The 17116-nt window shown below is 44.2% G+C and overlaps 1 protein-coding gene and 1 non-coding gene across 2 annotated transcripts; one reads left to right on the top strand and one right to left on the bottom strand.

The window, feature by feature from the left end:
* Nucleotides 1-7868: 7868 nt before the first annotated feature.
* Nucleotides 7869-9752, top strand: LOC114433653 (uncharacterized). Its single transcript, XM_028402297.1, has 3 exons — nucleotides 7869-8099; nucleotides 8565-8924; nucleotides 9050-9752. Exons 1-3 carry the CDS (start codon nucleotides 7869-7871, stop codon nucleotides 9359-9361), a joined length of 903 nt encoding a protein of 300 aa, XP_028258098.1. The 3' UTR covers nucleotides 9362-9752.
* Nucleotides 9753-11093: 1341 nt separating this feature from the next.
* Nucleotides 11094-11258, bottom strand: LOC114434003 (U1 spliceosomal RNA). Its single transcript, XR_003670441.1, has one exon. It is a non-coding gene; the product is annotated as a U1 spliceosomal RNA (small nuclear RNA).
* Between the last annotated feature and the right edge of the window lie 5858 nt (nucleotides 11259-17116).

The raw sequence follows: 17116 nt of genomic DNA, 5'->3' as shown, positions 1-17116 counted from the left end.
TCGATCAACACGGATATTAGCAACAAATAGTTTACACTTCAAAATAAATGTACAAAACTTACTCAACTTACTCAAACTGGGTCTATCTTTTCCAACGTTCAACGTTGCTGGCAACGGGGTCGAACGAATCCGGAAATTCCTGCCGTTGAAATTCTGCTCCATGCCCCTCTCGTCACGGTATCATGAAGAGATACGCTAGCTAACAACCTAAAAAAACCCTCTGATACTTACTGAAACTCACTGAAATTCACCGAAAGTCACTGAAGCACACTAAAGCAACTACAACCTCCACAAACACATACGCGTAGTTAGCTAGCGTTAGTGTTGTTGCGTCTAGTCTTTACACAGGGATTTTACGTCAGCTGGGTATTGTAGTCCATTAGATTTTTTTGTACCATTCGATTCAGTAGCTTGTCCTCTTTCATTGGACTACAAACATGGCCGCAACCGTGGCAGAATTTGATCAGAATTTGAAGTAAAAGTGCCTGTACGTTTTCGGCCCTTCGGCGGGCCCATCGGGTTAAGGAATTTCGGTGTCATTTTTAACATGGGAGTCTATGAGAGAGCCCTTCAACGAGGGTCATCTGCCAAATGTATCTCCTACAAATTTCAAGCTACAGACTCCATTTAGTCTTAAAACGCTCATTAGATGCTGCTCTATCAAACTTGTATTCAGAATTTTCTAATTCCGAATCATTTCCGCATGCCAGGCTCTTAAAGTTGGAGTGGTTTTTGAGGCCTCCTCTGCTGTTACCATGGTGACAGGCTGACACACAGAGGCATACAAAGCTCTGAATTGCTCTGATTCTCCAGCAATTCAGAGCAATCCTTCACATCAGCATTCAAAGCATTCTAGTATATATTAAGATAGTGTGGTAACTGATTCAAGCTACTGAAACCTGTTGGAAAGTTTGGAAATGATTTGCAGGCTTTTTCATATCTGAATAAAACACACAATGTTTCATATGAAAATTGAAAAACAAACATTTGTTTTTAAATGTTGCTATGACGTTATCATGATGACGTTTTGGTGATGACGTTTTGGTGATGGTGATGACGTTTTGGTGATGACGCTCCTGATGACACAGGATAGAATGTTGATTTCACCATAGAGACGTATCAACAAAGCTTCAGTCTTTTGGGACACAACTCACCAACCTGAGTACTCACCGTTGTTTCTTCTTGTAAAGAAGTTGCATTTTCCTGCAAGAGATGGATCCTTTCACCTCATCATCCTTCACTGCAGTAAGTAACAAGCTCTTCTCATCTCTAACCCTCCTAATGTCCAAACTTCTTTTAGAGAAATAAATATGAATAATATACATTAAATCGATAGGTTATGCAGATTCAAATATTAAGCAATTTCGGTGTCATTTTTGTAACATGGGAGTCTATGAGAGAGCCCTTCAATGAGGGTCATCTGCCAAATGTATCTCCTCAAAACTTGCATTTTCTTCAGGAAATGCCCTTTCTAGTTTCGTTTTTATTGTGTTTAAATTAGAAAACTGTTGCTATCCCAAGTATCCACAGTATCCCTTTATCACTGAACAATGAACTAAGCTTTAATCTATACATTTCTGAATTCTGAATCCTTATTTTAATACAATAATATATATTAAGATAGTGTGGTAACTGATTCAAGCTACTGAAGTTTGGAAATAATTTGCAGGCTTTTTCATATCTGAATAAAACACACAATGTTCCATATAAAAATTGAAAAACAAACATCTTTATATTTGTTTTTAAATGTTGCTATGACGTTATGTTGATGACGTTAATGGTGATGACGTTTTGGTGATGACACAGGATAGAATGTGATTTCACCATAGAGACACAACTCATCAACCTGAGTACTCAGCTGTCATCTGCCAAATGTATCTCCTCCTACAAATTTCACGCTACAGACTTCATTTTAGTCTTAAAACGCTCATTAGATGCTGCTCTATCATTTATTTTTTCCCCTGAAAAACTTTAAAATTTGCTGACTTTTGAAACGCACAACAGAAAATGGCTCTATAGCGCCCCCTAACGTGTTGCCCCGTTGTTTTAGCTTGGTACGTTGCCATGTCAACAGTCCACTGATATCAAAAAAAAAAAACGCATCCCAAAACTCTTTCAAAAGTCTTACGGTGTGGCGGGGGCGTGGCCTCAAAGTTGACCATTCGCCATTACAAAGAAACGCTGTATTTTCTGCAGTACCACCAACATACTTCATGCAATGTGGACAAAATCTTACAGTACTGCTATGGACCCAAGTCTGAACAGATACATATGCTAATAGGATGATACCGTCACAGTGCCACCTACTGGCAGCAGGAACTTTGATGGCCCCGCAGATTACAAGGTGTGCGAGGGTCCGCAATGCTGCAGCTTTCATTTTGAATTTGTTGCTAGTAGAATATAAGTTTGGACTTTAAATCTGGTAGATCATCTCATTAGTTATTTCATGTAAGTAACAAAATAACAACACATTCCTGTTGTTTCTGTGCTTAAATAGTTTCTTTTGTTTTAATAAAAAATAAAATAAAATTAACTTTTGTTTTCTGTTGGTCCTGTATTCCTAACAGTCTAAGTGCGTTGGTCCTAACTTGTTTTATTGGCTTGACCCACAGCGAACTGGAGGCCATGGTTACCCATATCATTATCGGGTCACCAATGAGTCCACCATCATGGACATAGAGCGGGCTGAGCGTACAAAAATGGCATCGATATCTGATCGAGCAGATCGACTGTATGCCTCAATTAAAGCCCGAAATGATGCTTTTCTGCAGAGAATGGGACTCTCAATTCAGAACAGGATTTTGTCAAAACCCCCTGCTACTCACAGCCAAAGGAAATCCTTCCTCCCGCACGGAAAGAGATTAGAAACTCTTTTGGTGGAACCGCCAAGAAGGATGGATGAAACACCAGCTTGTTCTCCTGCCGCCCGACCACCAGACAAAAAGCTCGTCAAAGACGTGCAGCTCCACAGTGTGAAGAATAAAGGGGATTTTGATTTAGAAATGTGTCTGCAGGCTTTCTCCTGCCAATCACACAAACCCCAACCCCTTACAAAGACAGCTGCAGGAACAAGAACCCAACCCACAATATTCCCGCAAATTACAAACAGAAATAGTGAAGCAGGTAAGTTGTTGTGTTTTGTATACTTGTACATCATATACAACACTTTGAATGAGGGCAACAAGTATTTTTCTGTCTAGCGGGCAAAAAGACAGCCAGTGACTGCAGCATGAACGAGATAAAAAGTGTAGCTGAGCTCTATCCTCTGGCCAACCCTCAATCGAGCCTGTTCAGCTGCTTCACCCTGCTGCGTTCATCTGACTGGTAAGACAGGGACACTGTAGCTGAAGCAGCTAAAATATAACATATGCAGACCTGCATATCGTGTAGTTCCTGAAGTCACATTAACATATATATCTATTAAACAGGAAGGAGAAAATGGATGGTATGAACACCATCCAAGCTCTGGCGCAGCACCACGCAGAGACGCTGATAACCAAACTGCATGAAGTTTGTCTGCTGCTCAATAAGGAGGTATTGTCCTATTGTCCGATTGTTTTTTGTATCATTGATGGAAATTGCATGAAACATATGACAGCTGTGGCTGATGGTTCTCATTCTTACTATACAGGTGAACAACCAGCGCTCAGCAGTGGCCTGTGAGGCTATAGACACCATAGCAAAGCTGTATGTTCAGTTACAGCAGACTATGGATCCGGAGGTAGAGCTGACCGGACGAGCCCTGCTGCTCAAACTGGCAACAATCCACCCCCTTATCCAACAGAAGGTTGACTTGGCGTTGGATGCCATGGTGGAAAACTGCAGCCACAGACGGACAGTCAGCACTCTCCTTAACAACGGAGTGAGGTAAATGTACATGAGAGGAACCATTCAGATGTGATGTCAGCTGCCTTATGTCCTGCTCTTGTCCCTCTGCAGTCATCGCAGTAGCGCCGTTAGAAGCAGCACGGCAGCACACCTGCAGCAAGTTGCCAAGAAAATCGGAGCAGATCACATCCTGTCAGGAAGAAGCTTCTCCAGGCTCTTCCTGATTGCTGTGTCCAAAATGTCAGCGGATGCTGCTCCAGATGTGAGGTGGGTTATCAACGTATACATATCTACTTACTTTTGTTTACATTGTGTTTTTTTTTCACAGTTGTAATAATTTCAAACCTAATGCAATTCCCCACAGACACTATGGACAAGCCATGCTTAAAGACCTGTCTCTGCATGGTGAGTTTCTGCGCCCGTGGACCAAGTTCGTCCCAAAGGAGGAAAGATGGCCCCTGCAAAGGTTAATGATGCAGGATGCTACAGCACCCTTTTTACCTACTTTTACATAGTTACAACTACTAAGCCATTTCGTGTCCACGAAATATGTATAACATGCGCACGAAATACTAATTCGTGGCCACGAAATAGTATTGTAATTGACAGGACGCATTGGAGGGGGCTGCCCGGCCAGGGAGCACCTTCCCTGGGCAGCAGGGAGCAGGGACACCAAGACTTCCCTCTCACTGGACACTTCCTCCAGCTCTCCTGGGGGAATCCCGAGGCGTTCCCAAGCCAGCCGAGAGACATAGTCTCTCCAACGCGTCCTGGTCCAGCGTTCCGTGGCCAGGACGAAAACCATATTGCTCCTCCTGAATCCGAGGTTCGACTATAGGCCGAATTCTCCTCTCCAGTACCCTGGCATAGACATTCCCATGGAGGCTGAAGAGTGTGATCCCCCTATAGTTGGAGCACACGCTCCAGGTCCCCTTTTTGAAAAGAGGGACCACCACTCCGGTCTCCCAGTCAAGCGGCACTGCCCCCGATTGACACGTGGCGTTGCAGAGGCCCCACAACAGAGACTTAAGGTACCCAGGGCGAAGCTCATCCACCCCCAGTGCTGGTGGAGTACTGTTTCCCCCTCCTGAGGCGCCGGACGGTTTGCCAGAATCTCTTCGAGGCTGACCGATAGTCCTCCTCCATGGCCTTCCCGAACTCCTCCCAGGCCCGAGTTTTTGCCTCTACAACTACCCTCGCTGGGGCACGCTTGGCCTGCCGATACCTATCAGCTGCTTCAGGAGTCCCACAAGCCAACCAGGCCCGATATGAGAATGAGAGGAATGGTGCTCCCTGGCCGAGCAGCCCGCTCCCATGCGCCCTGTCAATAACAATACTATTTCGTGCGCATTACATATTTCATATGTCTTCAGAGGGGCTACATAATAATAAAAACTACAGTAGTTGACATTTGTTGTTGTCTTGAATTTTTGGACAACTTGATGACATTTTAAACCTCTTCTTGTTGATTACCACATACAAATACTTCAGATGATTAGTAGAAGGTAATGAACGTCATGAGGATCTGAGGATCTCTCAACAACCTTTAACTTTTAATATATACTGCTGTGTACTTTCCCTTTAATCTTAACATCTATTTGTAGGTTATACAATACAGATTTAATGTTGTATCCCAAAATTTGCTGATTTTCGTCCTCTTTGTCGGAGACTAAAGCACCAATCTGAGGTATTTGTGTATGGGAACCAACACTTCAGATATAGATTAACAATATTAGTGTTATTATATATATAGCGCATTTTACAATCACTGTCTCAAAGCGCTTCACCCAGAGCCTGAACCCCCTTAGGAGCAACAGTGGCAAGAAAAACTCCCTTTAAACAGGAAAAAACCTTAAGCAGGACCTGAGTCAATAAAGAAGAACCTTCCTGCTGCCAGTTGGCCGGGTAGAGGAGGAGAAGAAGAGGGAGACAGGACAGAGAGGATGAAGGAGAGAGAGAGAGAGAGAAGAACAACATGCACAACCAGCACTGCCATATTAAAAGAAAAAATCACCTAAAAAGACATTCCCGAAGAAAATGAGGAAATGCACCACAATAATAATGTGCATATGCATGTTCTTGGTGTCTAGGGACATCTAGGGACCTCAGAGAATGCATTTCCAGTGTTTAAAATATTGTGTCTATTAGTATGCCTGAGTAAATTAGAAAAAACTACAGGAGAAATGTAACAATTTTATCCTCGCCTGAGTTTTTTTCCTATTTGACAGAGGAAAACATTATGCTAACAATGATTCTATGTACACAGATGCCATTGATCACATTCAGCTATTCCTTGGCTACAAATATACCAAATTTGATAGAATTTGAACAAAGAGCAAAGCCTTCACAAAGGTTTTAGTAAGGATATCACCAGGCGGACACTCAGTTTGGCACAATTGGCACCACATTGCCAAATAGGTTACTATAGCTATAGCTAGCTTACTCATTTCCAGTGGAAACTGGCTGGAAAATACAATTTATATCCATTTCACTAGTCTATTGCCATCTACTGGAGCTTTTGGGTATGAATTTACCTTGCACTTCATCAACTTCTACCATTATGCACAGTGTAAAATCAATAGAAAAAAACATCAAAATGTATGATTTTGTCTCCAAATAGAGTAGTTTTTATTATAATAACTAATGTACATTAATGAAAGTCCAACCAAATATTAGGTAAAGAAAATAAAAATAACAACAAGGAGAGGTGATGCCTCAGCGTTGAGCCCAGATGGGCCTGGAACCTCACTTTCCTCTTCTCTTCCCTCTTGTTGGCTGTGAAAATAATAACAATTATTATTATCTGTAATTGCATACATATTGAAATACACATATTATGTAAATAATATGTAAAGACAGTATTGAATAGGATTGAATCATCCTTCTTCATCTCTGTTCAGCTGTTCCCTTAGGGGTTGCCACAGTCAATCATCACCACTATCCTCTGCATCCTCCTCTCTCACCCCAACTACCACCCTGCTGTCTACTATATTGTGTACACGTATATATATAATAAATCATTTTATCGATCAACACGGATATTAGCAACAAACAGTTTACACTTCAAAATAAATGTACAAAACTTACTCAACTTACTCAAACTGGGTCTATCTTTTCCAACGTTCAACGTTGCTGGCAACGGGGTCGAACGAATCCGGAAATTCCTGCCGTTGAAATTCTGCTCCATGCCCCTCTCGTCACGGTATCATGAAGAGATACGCTAGCCAACAACCTAAAAAAAACCCTCTGACACTTACTGAAACTCACTGAAATTCACCGAAAGTCACTGAAGCACACTAAAGCAACTACAACCTCCACAAACACATACGCGTAGTTAGCTAGCGTTAGTGTTGTTGCGTCTAGTCTTTACACAGGGATTTTACGTCAGCTGGGTATTGTAGTCCATTAGATTTTTTTGTACCATTCGATTCAGTAGCTTGTCCTCTTTCATTGGACTACAAACATGGCCGCAACCGTGGCAGAATTTGATCAGAATTTGAAGTAATAGTGCCTGTACGTTTTCGGCCCTTCGGCGGGCCCATCGGGTTACAGGTTAAAGTATCTATCCTGTATTGTGTTGCTGAATTGATTTGGTTCACTCTCCTCATGGTTTAACAAAAGCAGAGCATGAAGCACATTCATATTCAGCCAGTCATATTCATCCAATAACAAACATCTATGGTGCCATGTATTCTTGCCTCGGTTTGGGGATCTGGGCAATGCTCCTCAGGTGCAGGTACCTGAAACAGGAAGCCCAGTGGGAAAGAGGGAGCCAGTGCTTGGCTAAAAGGAAGCCCTCACTGGGTGGTTCTCTCATTCATCCTGCTCTTTAGAATCTGTGCCTTGGACAATAAATTACACCCGGCTCCAGTGACTACTTGGTCGTGTCTACAGTGGTGCAAAAGTCTACAGTGACTGTAGACAGTTGCGCCTTTTGATTGGTCGCCTCTGACTGTAGACTCCCAATCAGATCGCGGGATCTGACTGTAGACTACCAATCGCGTGAAGCCGCCGCCCAAATTCAAATGTGTAAAGCAAACATGGCGGAGCCCGTTATACGAACCGTGGACCCGAATGCGCCGGTTTCTCGCCAACAAGCCGTGCTCGTGGCGACCAAAGAGGCCCGCAATTACCGGGAAAGAAGGCTCATATTCCCCAGCCCCTCGCCGGAGCTGCTGAACCCCGTCACCGCCGTTCCACACGCGGAAATGCTACTACGAGCGGAGGGTATCCGAGCCCCGTCCCGTAAGCAGTCCCTGGGAAAGCTGGTGGTTCCGTTCGGGCAATATCACAATGCTGGCTTCTCGAAAACGACGTGGGCTACGTGAAGTTGTACGTATTGAAATCGACTTTTATATTTTATAACGCTCTGTTTATTTGTAGTCGGTGGCGTTTACGGCACATAACGATACCGCACTGTAAAAATACTACAACGAAACCTGCATTAAGACGTAAAATAGTAGTTCATCGTAAACTATGGTCACGACAATATAAATAGTAACTATTTTGCTGAATAAAACGTGTGTGTGTGTGTTTTATTGAACGTGTTATCTGTGTATGCATACACAGAGGCTGTATGAGGATGAAAGAGCTGTTAATTTCTCTGTCCAGCCTGTCATTAGGCTCTTTTTAAGCCTTGCTGTGTATTTTTGACCAGTATACTTACTGTAAAATCACACTCATGCTTACTATGTCTGTACTAAGTTCATGTTTTATGATTTCAGCCTACTGGATAGACACAGAGGTGCCAAGGGACTGCACCTCTGATCCATCGTCTCAACACCCGCTGCCAGTACCTGTTTGGGGAAACAGTGGAGGAAAACTTTCAGATCCCTACTGATGTGCCATCAGATGAACTACTTGGGTTGGAGTATTTATTCAGACAGAGCACTGGGGAATCCTTCTCTCTTCAGGACATTGTGGATGATGGTCCTGGTCCAGATGAAGAGGTGGTTCAACCTGGGCAGCCTGATCCAGAGGAGGGTGATGAAGCCTACCACAGCGACACAGAGGCGTGTGGCGAGGGGTTGGATGCCGTTCTGCCCCATATCACGCTCACAAGGGATGAAACATCAACTGCTCACCCCCCGGCTGTTGTGAGTAGCTTGTGTGTGCCGCTGCTATGAAATACAATCAAATGGATGAAAACAACACAGTGGTTTAGAATTAAAAAAAAAAAAAACATTTTATCTTACTGGATTTGTTTATTATTTCCTGCCAGGAGGATGCCTGCAGTCTCAACCCTCTTCCTGGCTTCAAAAAGCTGGAGATGTTTTGCTCTGCACTGGTGGAGATCGGCCTGTCGGATGATCACCTGTCGCTCACGGCCGAGCAGAGGGACGAGCTGCTCCAGTTGTGGAAGCTGTGGAGGAGCATGATAAGCAGCCTCACAAGTTCAACCAGCTGTACAGGACACACACATTGTACTGCCGCACCAGGAGAGACGACCTGGTTGAGGCTGCTGTGGTACAGAGAGTCAAGATGGCCATGCGCTATGCCCCAGCACAGCATAACATTCAACACAACAGGCTAATGTATACACTGGTGAAGCTGTTGTGGTTGAGGTCACATGGTTCTCTCGCAAGCCCAGTAAAGAATGAAATCTTAAAGGCTTACGAGAGGATCCAGCACCGGGTTTTGTTGGAGGATGCAGTGTTGAGCAAAGCTGGTATTCCCCTAGCCAAGATTAACATCAAGACTGTACGGGATTTTATCAGACGCCAGGAGAGGCTGCTCAACCTGCATTCTACCCAACAGCCCCAGACCATCACAAAGACTACGTCCATCTCCTCTGTACAGCTCCCTCCTGCACCACACCAGCCAGCGGTCCTCCCACCACCAGACTACCCTCTAAAGGAGTACGAATATACACCTAGTCTGGCAGGGACAAAGGTGTTGAAAGGACGAGCAGACATTTTTACACCTGTCAGCCACCCTGAACCACCACTGCAACTGGTGCCAGCCCCCCGCAAAAAGTGCCTGTGACATCCACCATCACCAGACCTTCCTCTGTTTCTGCCTCTGACAATGCTGGGCCCCCAGTGCAGCTCTCAAAGCCAGCCAGCCAAAAGGATCCTCCACCTGCTCCCAAAACAGCTTCAGCTGAAGGAGCTGGGCAAGAGCTGGGCAAGGGCGACTCAGTACAAGTGGAAGCTGAAGGAAGACCCCTCAGACATGGGAGCAAAAGTATCACGGATACAAAGTCTCCCTGTCTGTAAAATGTGCAACCAGCCCACCCAGGGGCATAAAAAATACAAAAAAAAATGTTTCTGCCCAATAAAAATGATGTCACCTTCTAAAGGTTTTGAAAAACAAGTGTATGACAGTTATGAACAATTTATGGTTGCTGTAGACACAATGGGGAAGCTGTAAATACATAAATACTTAACCATGTGCTTGCCAAGGCAGCCATCCAGAGCTGCCACTCACACTAATTCCTGATCCTGTCTGTCTGCATCACCTAAAACAAGAAAAAAAAGATGTTTAGCATATACACAGAGCTGGAGGTTAATAGAATGGAATATATGTATGTATCGTGGTTTCTAATGATTGTTATGTGTGTGTGTATATATATATATATATATATATATATATATATAATATGTATATAATGTAATAATATAATAGAAATGTATGTATCATGGTTTCTAATGATTGTTCAAATTTGACCTCATTTACAATGTCTCCACTGTGGTGTGAGTAATGTGTATGTTTGTGTTTTTGTTTGCCCAGCTACACAATTATTCATTAAATCAGATAATGTTACAGTAATGCTGTGTTCTTGCTGTCATTTCTAAGACAACTGAGGCCTATTTGTTTATGAAGCAAACAGGAAGACTTCCAGGAATTTTGTTTTCAAGGAAAGATAGACCAGAGAAGCAGGCTCTGAGTTCGATTCCCGACAGGAACATGTATAATGCAGAACAAATTATCTTTAGACTTTATATTCTTTTTAACAACTACATACCAGAAGTAAGTATTGTTTGACACCACATGGTGTCAAACAATCACTGTTTATGACTACAATTAACTTCTGCACTTCCGCTGTCAAAGGGTACTTCCGCTGTCTCTCGACTGTAGAATTCTAACCAATCAGGCGCCAAGGGAAAAGCACTCCCATACAGTCCATCCCCTTTCATGCTGAACAAACCACTAGGAGTGCAAATTTCATGCTAAACAAACCACTGGAAGGTGCTGCGAGAGAGCACCAGGTAAACACACACGCACACAGAGAGCTGCTTGTTCATTTTCATTAAACACGTTATGAGGGGAGAGCGCGAACGCAGTCCCCCACTACCAGAAATTATGCAGTCGAGATTCCCACATTTGGGGAATTCGCAGGGGTCAGCACAACCTAGAGTGCAATGGCTGAGCCTCGCCCTGGGTGAACCACCTTCTTGATCATGGTATCTCCCCTGCCAGGTAAGTATGAGTTGGGCACGTCACAAACAGGGGAGCCTTTCACACAGATGCCCCCCTGAACAATGGTACCTGACAATCTACAAACCATCAAAACCACACACCACAGCTCAGGCTGCATCTTCATAGACTGTCATTATAGAGTAACTAGGTTTTGGCACAAATGCCAGTCAAGATTAACTGTTTATTTGGAGCACACACCCTGCACTTTCCATCATACTTTAACATTCAGATTACCCCTACAAGTCTTTCTATCCTTACAAAAAAAAAGACTAAAGAAATCTGCCAGCAAATCCAGGTGAAACAAAGCTGTATGACAATATCAAGACAGAAGACTATCTGATATACATGTGACATTCAGAGGAAGGAATATAACAGCAAATTGTTTTCTCCTCACAGTACAATCACTTCCTTTTTTTGTCTAAATCTTGCTTAGCCATCTGGCTTTTCTGCTGCTGCCACCTGCTGGTGCGGAGTGTGAACTACGCTTCATACACAATACAGTTCCATAACAGGGAAGATTTCTTGCAGGTCTGTCATGTTTATCATACTTCTTTGTACAGTAATGTACACATTTTGTTCCCTAAAAGGTTGCTTATTGTTCATTTCCTAATTTCTATTTTATTTATTAAGTATTTATATGTTTGCACACGCCCCAGAGCTCATCCTGAAGCCACATCTCCCTTTCACACAGAAGCTCATTTTTCCTGGTCACTGAAGATGAGAGTTGGGTGCTTCGTGTTTCAAGGAGAGCAGCATCCACGCATGTCAAACTACTACGGTAAAACTTCTCCGTGTATTTTTCTACAGCAAAAGGAGGGGGGTGCACCATTCCTGGAAGTACTGCAATACCAGGTTGATGCGTGGAGTGGACGGTAGGGGTGGGCGAATCGATCTAAATATCGATAGTATCGATACCAAAGTTAGGATCAGTAATTACTCTAAGACATGCAATTTAAGCAGAATGACTGAACCGTCATCATATCACCAGCGGAAATAAATCTCGTTTTTCTCAAATTCCAAAATATATCTAATCATGTAATTTTTTTTTAGATGTATAAAATTGTATTAATCCCAGAGGGAAATTCGTTACGGCTGCTGCACAAGCAGTGTCATACAATGACTAGCAAGGCGCGCCACAGGCTAGGGTGAAGTGTCTTGCCCAAGAACACACAACAGAACACACAACAGTAACCTTCCGGTTATTGGACAACCCTGCTATCCCACTGCGCCACTGTTGCCCCCAAAATTTATTATATAAGTTTATATAACGATATGTATTACAGTATGATTAATATAATTATGCTTTGGTGATAACTGTTGAAGGATCTTTATTCTTCATATTTAGGCTACATTATTAGCTTCCGGCTCGGCCTCGCGGTAGCAGCCAGCCAGAGAAGCTCCGCACACCGCGGGTGTATTAAGTTGTTTTTCGTAATTTATTTCTACTCTAAACACTCTACTTTGTACTAAATCGAAGTATAAGCGGTCAGGCACTTCAATAATGCGTCTTTTTCGGACTTTCTTCGTGGTCTTCATCGCTTTTGGAGCACTTTTATCATGCCGCGTCTCGGCCGTGACGGAAACACGCCAGGGCTCCATTGTTTACACCAGGGATCAGCTGATGAGTCTCCAGCACAGCGGGATGTATGGCCAGCGACACGAAATCCCCAAAGAACTAAGAAGGAAACAACGTGGAAGCAGAGGGGGCAAAAGAAGACAGCTGAGGAAAAGAAGATACAAGCCGTATCTTCCTTCTATCGTCATGGGTAATGTTAGATCACTGGGTAATAAGATGGAAGAGTTAACATCTCTCACAAAGAGCGAGTGTGTGTTTCGTGAGGCGTCTGTAATGTGCTTTACAGAGACGTGGCTGCACGCAAACATACCGGACTCTACCGTGAGTTTAGCCGGCTTTCAGTTGGTACGGGCGGACAGGAACTGCACCGAGAGCGGCAGGAAGAAAGGAGGGGGACTTGCGCTCTACGTGAACAACCGGTGGTGCAGCCCTGGACACGTTACGGTAAAGGAGCGTGTGTGCAGCCCGGACATTGAACTGCTAGCGGTGAGTCTACGTCCGTATTATTTGCCCAGAGAGTTCTCTCACGCCATTGTACTCGTTGTTTACATTGCTCCCTCGGCTGAGGCGTCGCGGGCTACTGACGTCATCAGCTCTGTGACCGCGAGGCTTCAGACCCAGCACCCTAATGCCTTCATAGCGATTTCTGGCGATTTTAACCATGTTAATCTGAAATCAACTCTGCCCACTTTCAAGCAGTTTGTGGACTGTAAAACAAGAGAAAATAAAACTCTAGATTTACTGTATGCTAATGTTAAAGAGGCATACAGCTCCATAGCTCTCCCTCCCTTGGGCAGATCAGACCATAGCCTAGTCCACCTCAAACCCCAGTATATACCAGCAGTACAGCGGCAGCCGGTGACCACCAAAACTGTACGGAGGTGGACACCGGAAGCCCTGGAGACCCTGCAGGGATGTTTTGAGGTGACTGACTGGGATGTGTTCTGTGACACTCACGGTGAGGATGTAGACACACTCACAGACTGTATCACAGAATATGTTAATTTTTGTACAGATTCTCTAATCCCCACCAGGTCAATACGCTGCTTTCCAAACAATAAACCATGGGTGACAAAGGACATCAAGGCATCACTCAACAGAAAGAAGACAGCCTTCTTGAGTGGAGACAGAGAGGAGATGAGGAGGGCCCAGGCAAAGGTGAAGGAGAAGATTGGAGAGGGCAAGGAGAGCTACAGGAGGAAGCTGGAGAGCCAACTTGCCCGGAACAACTTGAGGGAGGTATGGAGTGGCATGCGAACCATCACCGGCCACAATAGGATCTCCGACCAGCTGATGGATGGAGATCTGCAGGAGGCCAACCAGCTGAACCTGTTTTTCAACAGGTTTGATAGTCCACTCCCTGACCACCCTCCCCCTCCCCCTCCCTGTGATGCACCATTAACACCTGTCAATAACAACAATGTACCTCCTCCTCCCCCTCCCCCTAACCATACTAACCAGTTTCACCTTCCCATCAATAACATCACCCTGCCCCCCTTACCCCAACTTCCATTAACAACCCCCCACCCTCCCCCATCAGATCTCTCTCTCTCTGCTCTTCTGTGTCCACAGTTGCCATCACCACAGAAGATGTGAGGAGGGAGTTCAGTCGACTACGACCGGGAAAAGCTGCAGGACCGGACGGACTCAGCGTCCAGAGTACTCAGGGACTGCGCCACACAGCTGTGTGGGGTCTTCCAGCACATCTTCTCCCTGAGTCTGAGCCTGATGACTGTCCCTGCCCTGTGGAAGACAACATGCCTTGTTCCTGTGCCCAAGACCAAACATCCAAGCACACACAGCGACTACAGACCAGTTGCTCTGACTTCACATGTGATGAAGTCTCTGGAGAGGCTGGTCCTGAAACACCTGCGTGCTGTTGTGGAACCATCGCTGGACCCCCTGCAGTTTGCTTACCAGCCCCGTATTGGAGTGGAGGACGCCATCATCTACCTGCTGCACAGAGCACACACCTACTTGGAGGAGGCAGGTAACACTGTTAGAATCATGTTCTTTGATTTTTCCAGTGCGTTTAACACCGTGCAGCCTGCCCTTTTGAATAGGAAGCTCCTGGACATGCAGGTAGAGACCCCACTGGTCACCTGGATCACTAACTATCTTACAGGTCGACCACAATTTGTGAGGCTGAGGAACACCGTCTCGGACACGATAGTGAGCAGCACGGGGGCACCCCAGGGCACGGTACTGTCTCCATTCCTGTTCACACTCTATACATCGGACTTCAGACACTGCTCACAGTCCTGCCACCTGCAGAAGTTCTCGGATGACTCTGCCATTGTGGGCTGTACCAGCAGAGGTCGGGAGGTGGAGTATATGAGTGTGGTGGACAGCTTTGCGGAGTGGTGCGGACAGAACCACCTGCAGCTGAATGTCACAAAGACAAGAGAGCTGGTGGTGGACTTCAGGAAGCACCAGACACTCCCTAACCCGGTCAGCATCAAGGGTACCAATGTGGACATTGTGGACAGCTACAAATACCTGGGTGTCCACATTGACCACAAACTGGACTGGTCCACAAACGCAGAGGCAATATACAGGAAGGGACAGAGTCGCCTGTATCTACTGAGGAGACTCAGGTCCTTTAACGTCTGCCAGACCATGCTGCAGATGTTTTACCACTCGGTGGTCTCCAGCGTCATCTTCTACGCTGTAGTGTGCTGGGGCAGCAGGATGAAGGCGGCTGACACCAACAGACTCAACAAGCTCATTAGGAAGGCTGGCTCGGTGCTGGGAGTGGAGCTGGAGTCTGTGGTGGAGGTGACGGAGAGGAGGATACTGAGGAAACTCCTCAGTATTCGTAACAACACGTCTCACCCCCTGCACGACACACTGCTGTCCTACAGGAGCACATTCAGTGGTAGACTGAGACTACCGAGGAGCAGCACAGAACGCCACAGGAGGTCCTTCCTGCCAGTGGCCATCAGACTGTATAACTCCTCCCCTTTCTGTAGGGAGAAGCGCTAGATAATCATGTCAGGCATCACTGTCATTCCTATATTATGTTTACTTAGCACCTTACATCTCCATATTGTATCCATGTATCATATATTGTGCTCATACCGCGTACTGTACTCTTTTTGGATTATAGTGACACTTATACTCTGTACTTAACTGCATTTAATGTAACTTAATACCTCTGGCACAAGAATTTCCTTCGGGATTAATAAAGTTTTATCTTATCTTATCTTATCTTATCTTATCTTATCTTATCTTATCTTATCTTATCTTACATGCAGATAGGTGTTAAACTTTTATAAAAGTATCTTAGTCATGCTGTTTGACCTACATGATTCACAAAGAGCCATGGCTGTCACAAGGAGCATTGCTGACATGATTTTGAAGTTAAAATTTCAAACTTATACAGTTCTGCACTTTTGTTTGCAGCTTGATTTTCTTAACAAATGTTTCTTGTGTATTATTATTCTGCTAATCACGATAATCTATTTAAAGGCAAAAAAAGAAGGCAAAAAAGTAATTGTTTATGATCATGAAATTTCAAAGTAAACGTATCGGTATTGGTATTGGTATTGGCGATACTGGCCACAAATAACAGTTAACATTACATATACACCTACCTATATACCTGGAGAGGCTCTTGCGCTTCTCCACTTTCATCACGCCCACAATTATATATATATATATTTATATATATATATATATATATATATATTGTCGTGACCTTCCCTGGTCACCCCGGATTGTCAGATTCCGTCTCCTGTATTCAGAACATTGAGTGAAAGAAAATACCCTGGGTTTTGTAGTTTCGCCTTTTGCAAAAGGGAGAACACACAGTGAACACAGGCCTTTCAGTCTGCTTCACTCTCCTCCATAAGTGTTCTGCCCTTCCCCTGGACACAGGCTTGTTTTATTGAAAGTTGAGGTACATTTGCATAATAGATAAACAGTTCTTCAAGACCCTCGTAGGTATTCCCATATTGGGACATGTTGCCCCTTTATCTCCACCTACTAATTATCATAATTGGTCTAACATATTTATGACTATGAAACCCTTTGTCCCTTCTATGTTGGATGATTTATCTTAGTCCATGCCTCCTAGTGCTTCGGCCTTCACCGCATCAAAGAGTTCCTCCCTAACTCTCTGTAAGAGTTATAGATGTGTTTTTCTCAAAGTGTAAGCTTATATAATCAAATACATACGTGGTCTGTATCATGTCATTGCGTAAATAACCTTGTATACTTCACAGTATATATGTATATGTATATATATATACACTCAACAAAAATATAAACGCAACACTTTTGTTTTTG

The sequence above is a fragment of the Parambassis ranga genome, chromosome 3, assembly GCF_900634625.1.
Source record: "Parambassis ranga chromosome 3, fParRan2.1, whole genome shotgun sequence".
In the NCBI taxonomy this organism is placed as follows: domain Eukaryota; kingdom Metazoa; phylum Chordata; class Actinopteri; family Ambassidae; genus Parambassis; species Parambassis ranga.
This window is presented reverse-complemented; position numbering and strand designations above follow the sequence as displayed.

Excerpts from the sequence above, each read along its gene's own strand:
- LOC114433653 (XM_028402297.1), top strand. The coding sequence starts at position 7,869 with ATGGCGGAGCCCGTTATACGAACCGTGGACCCGAATGCGCCGGTTTCT. Across the intron at positions 8,100-8,564 it reads AGTCCCTGGGAAAGCTGGTG|ACACAGAGGTGCCAAGGGAC; the intron begins GTTCCGTTCGGG and ends CCTACTGGATAG. Across the intron at positions 8,925-9,049 it reads CTGCTCACCCCCCGGCTGTT|GAGGATGCCTGCAGTCTCAA; the intron begins GTGAGTAGCTTG and ends ATTTCCTGCCAG.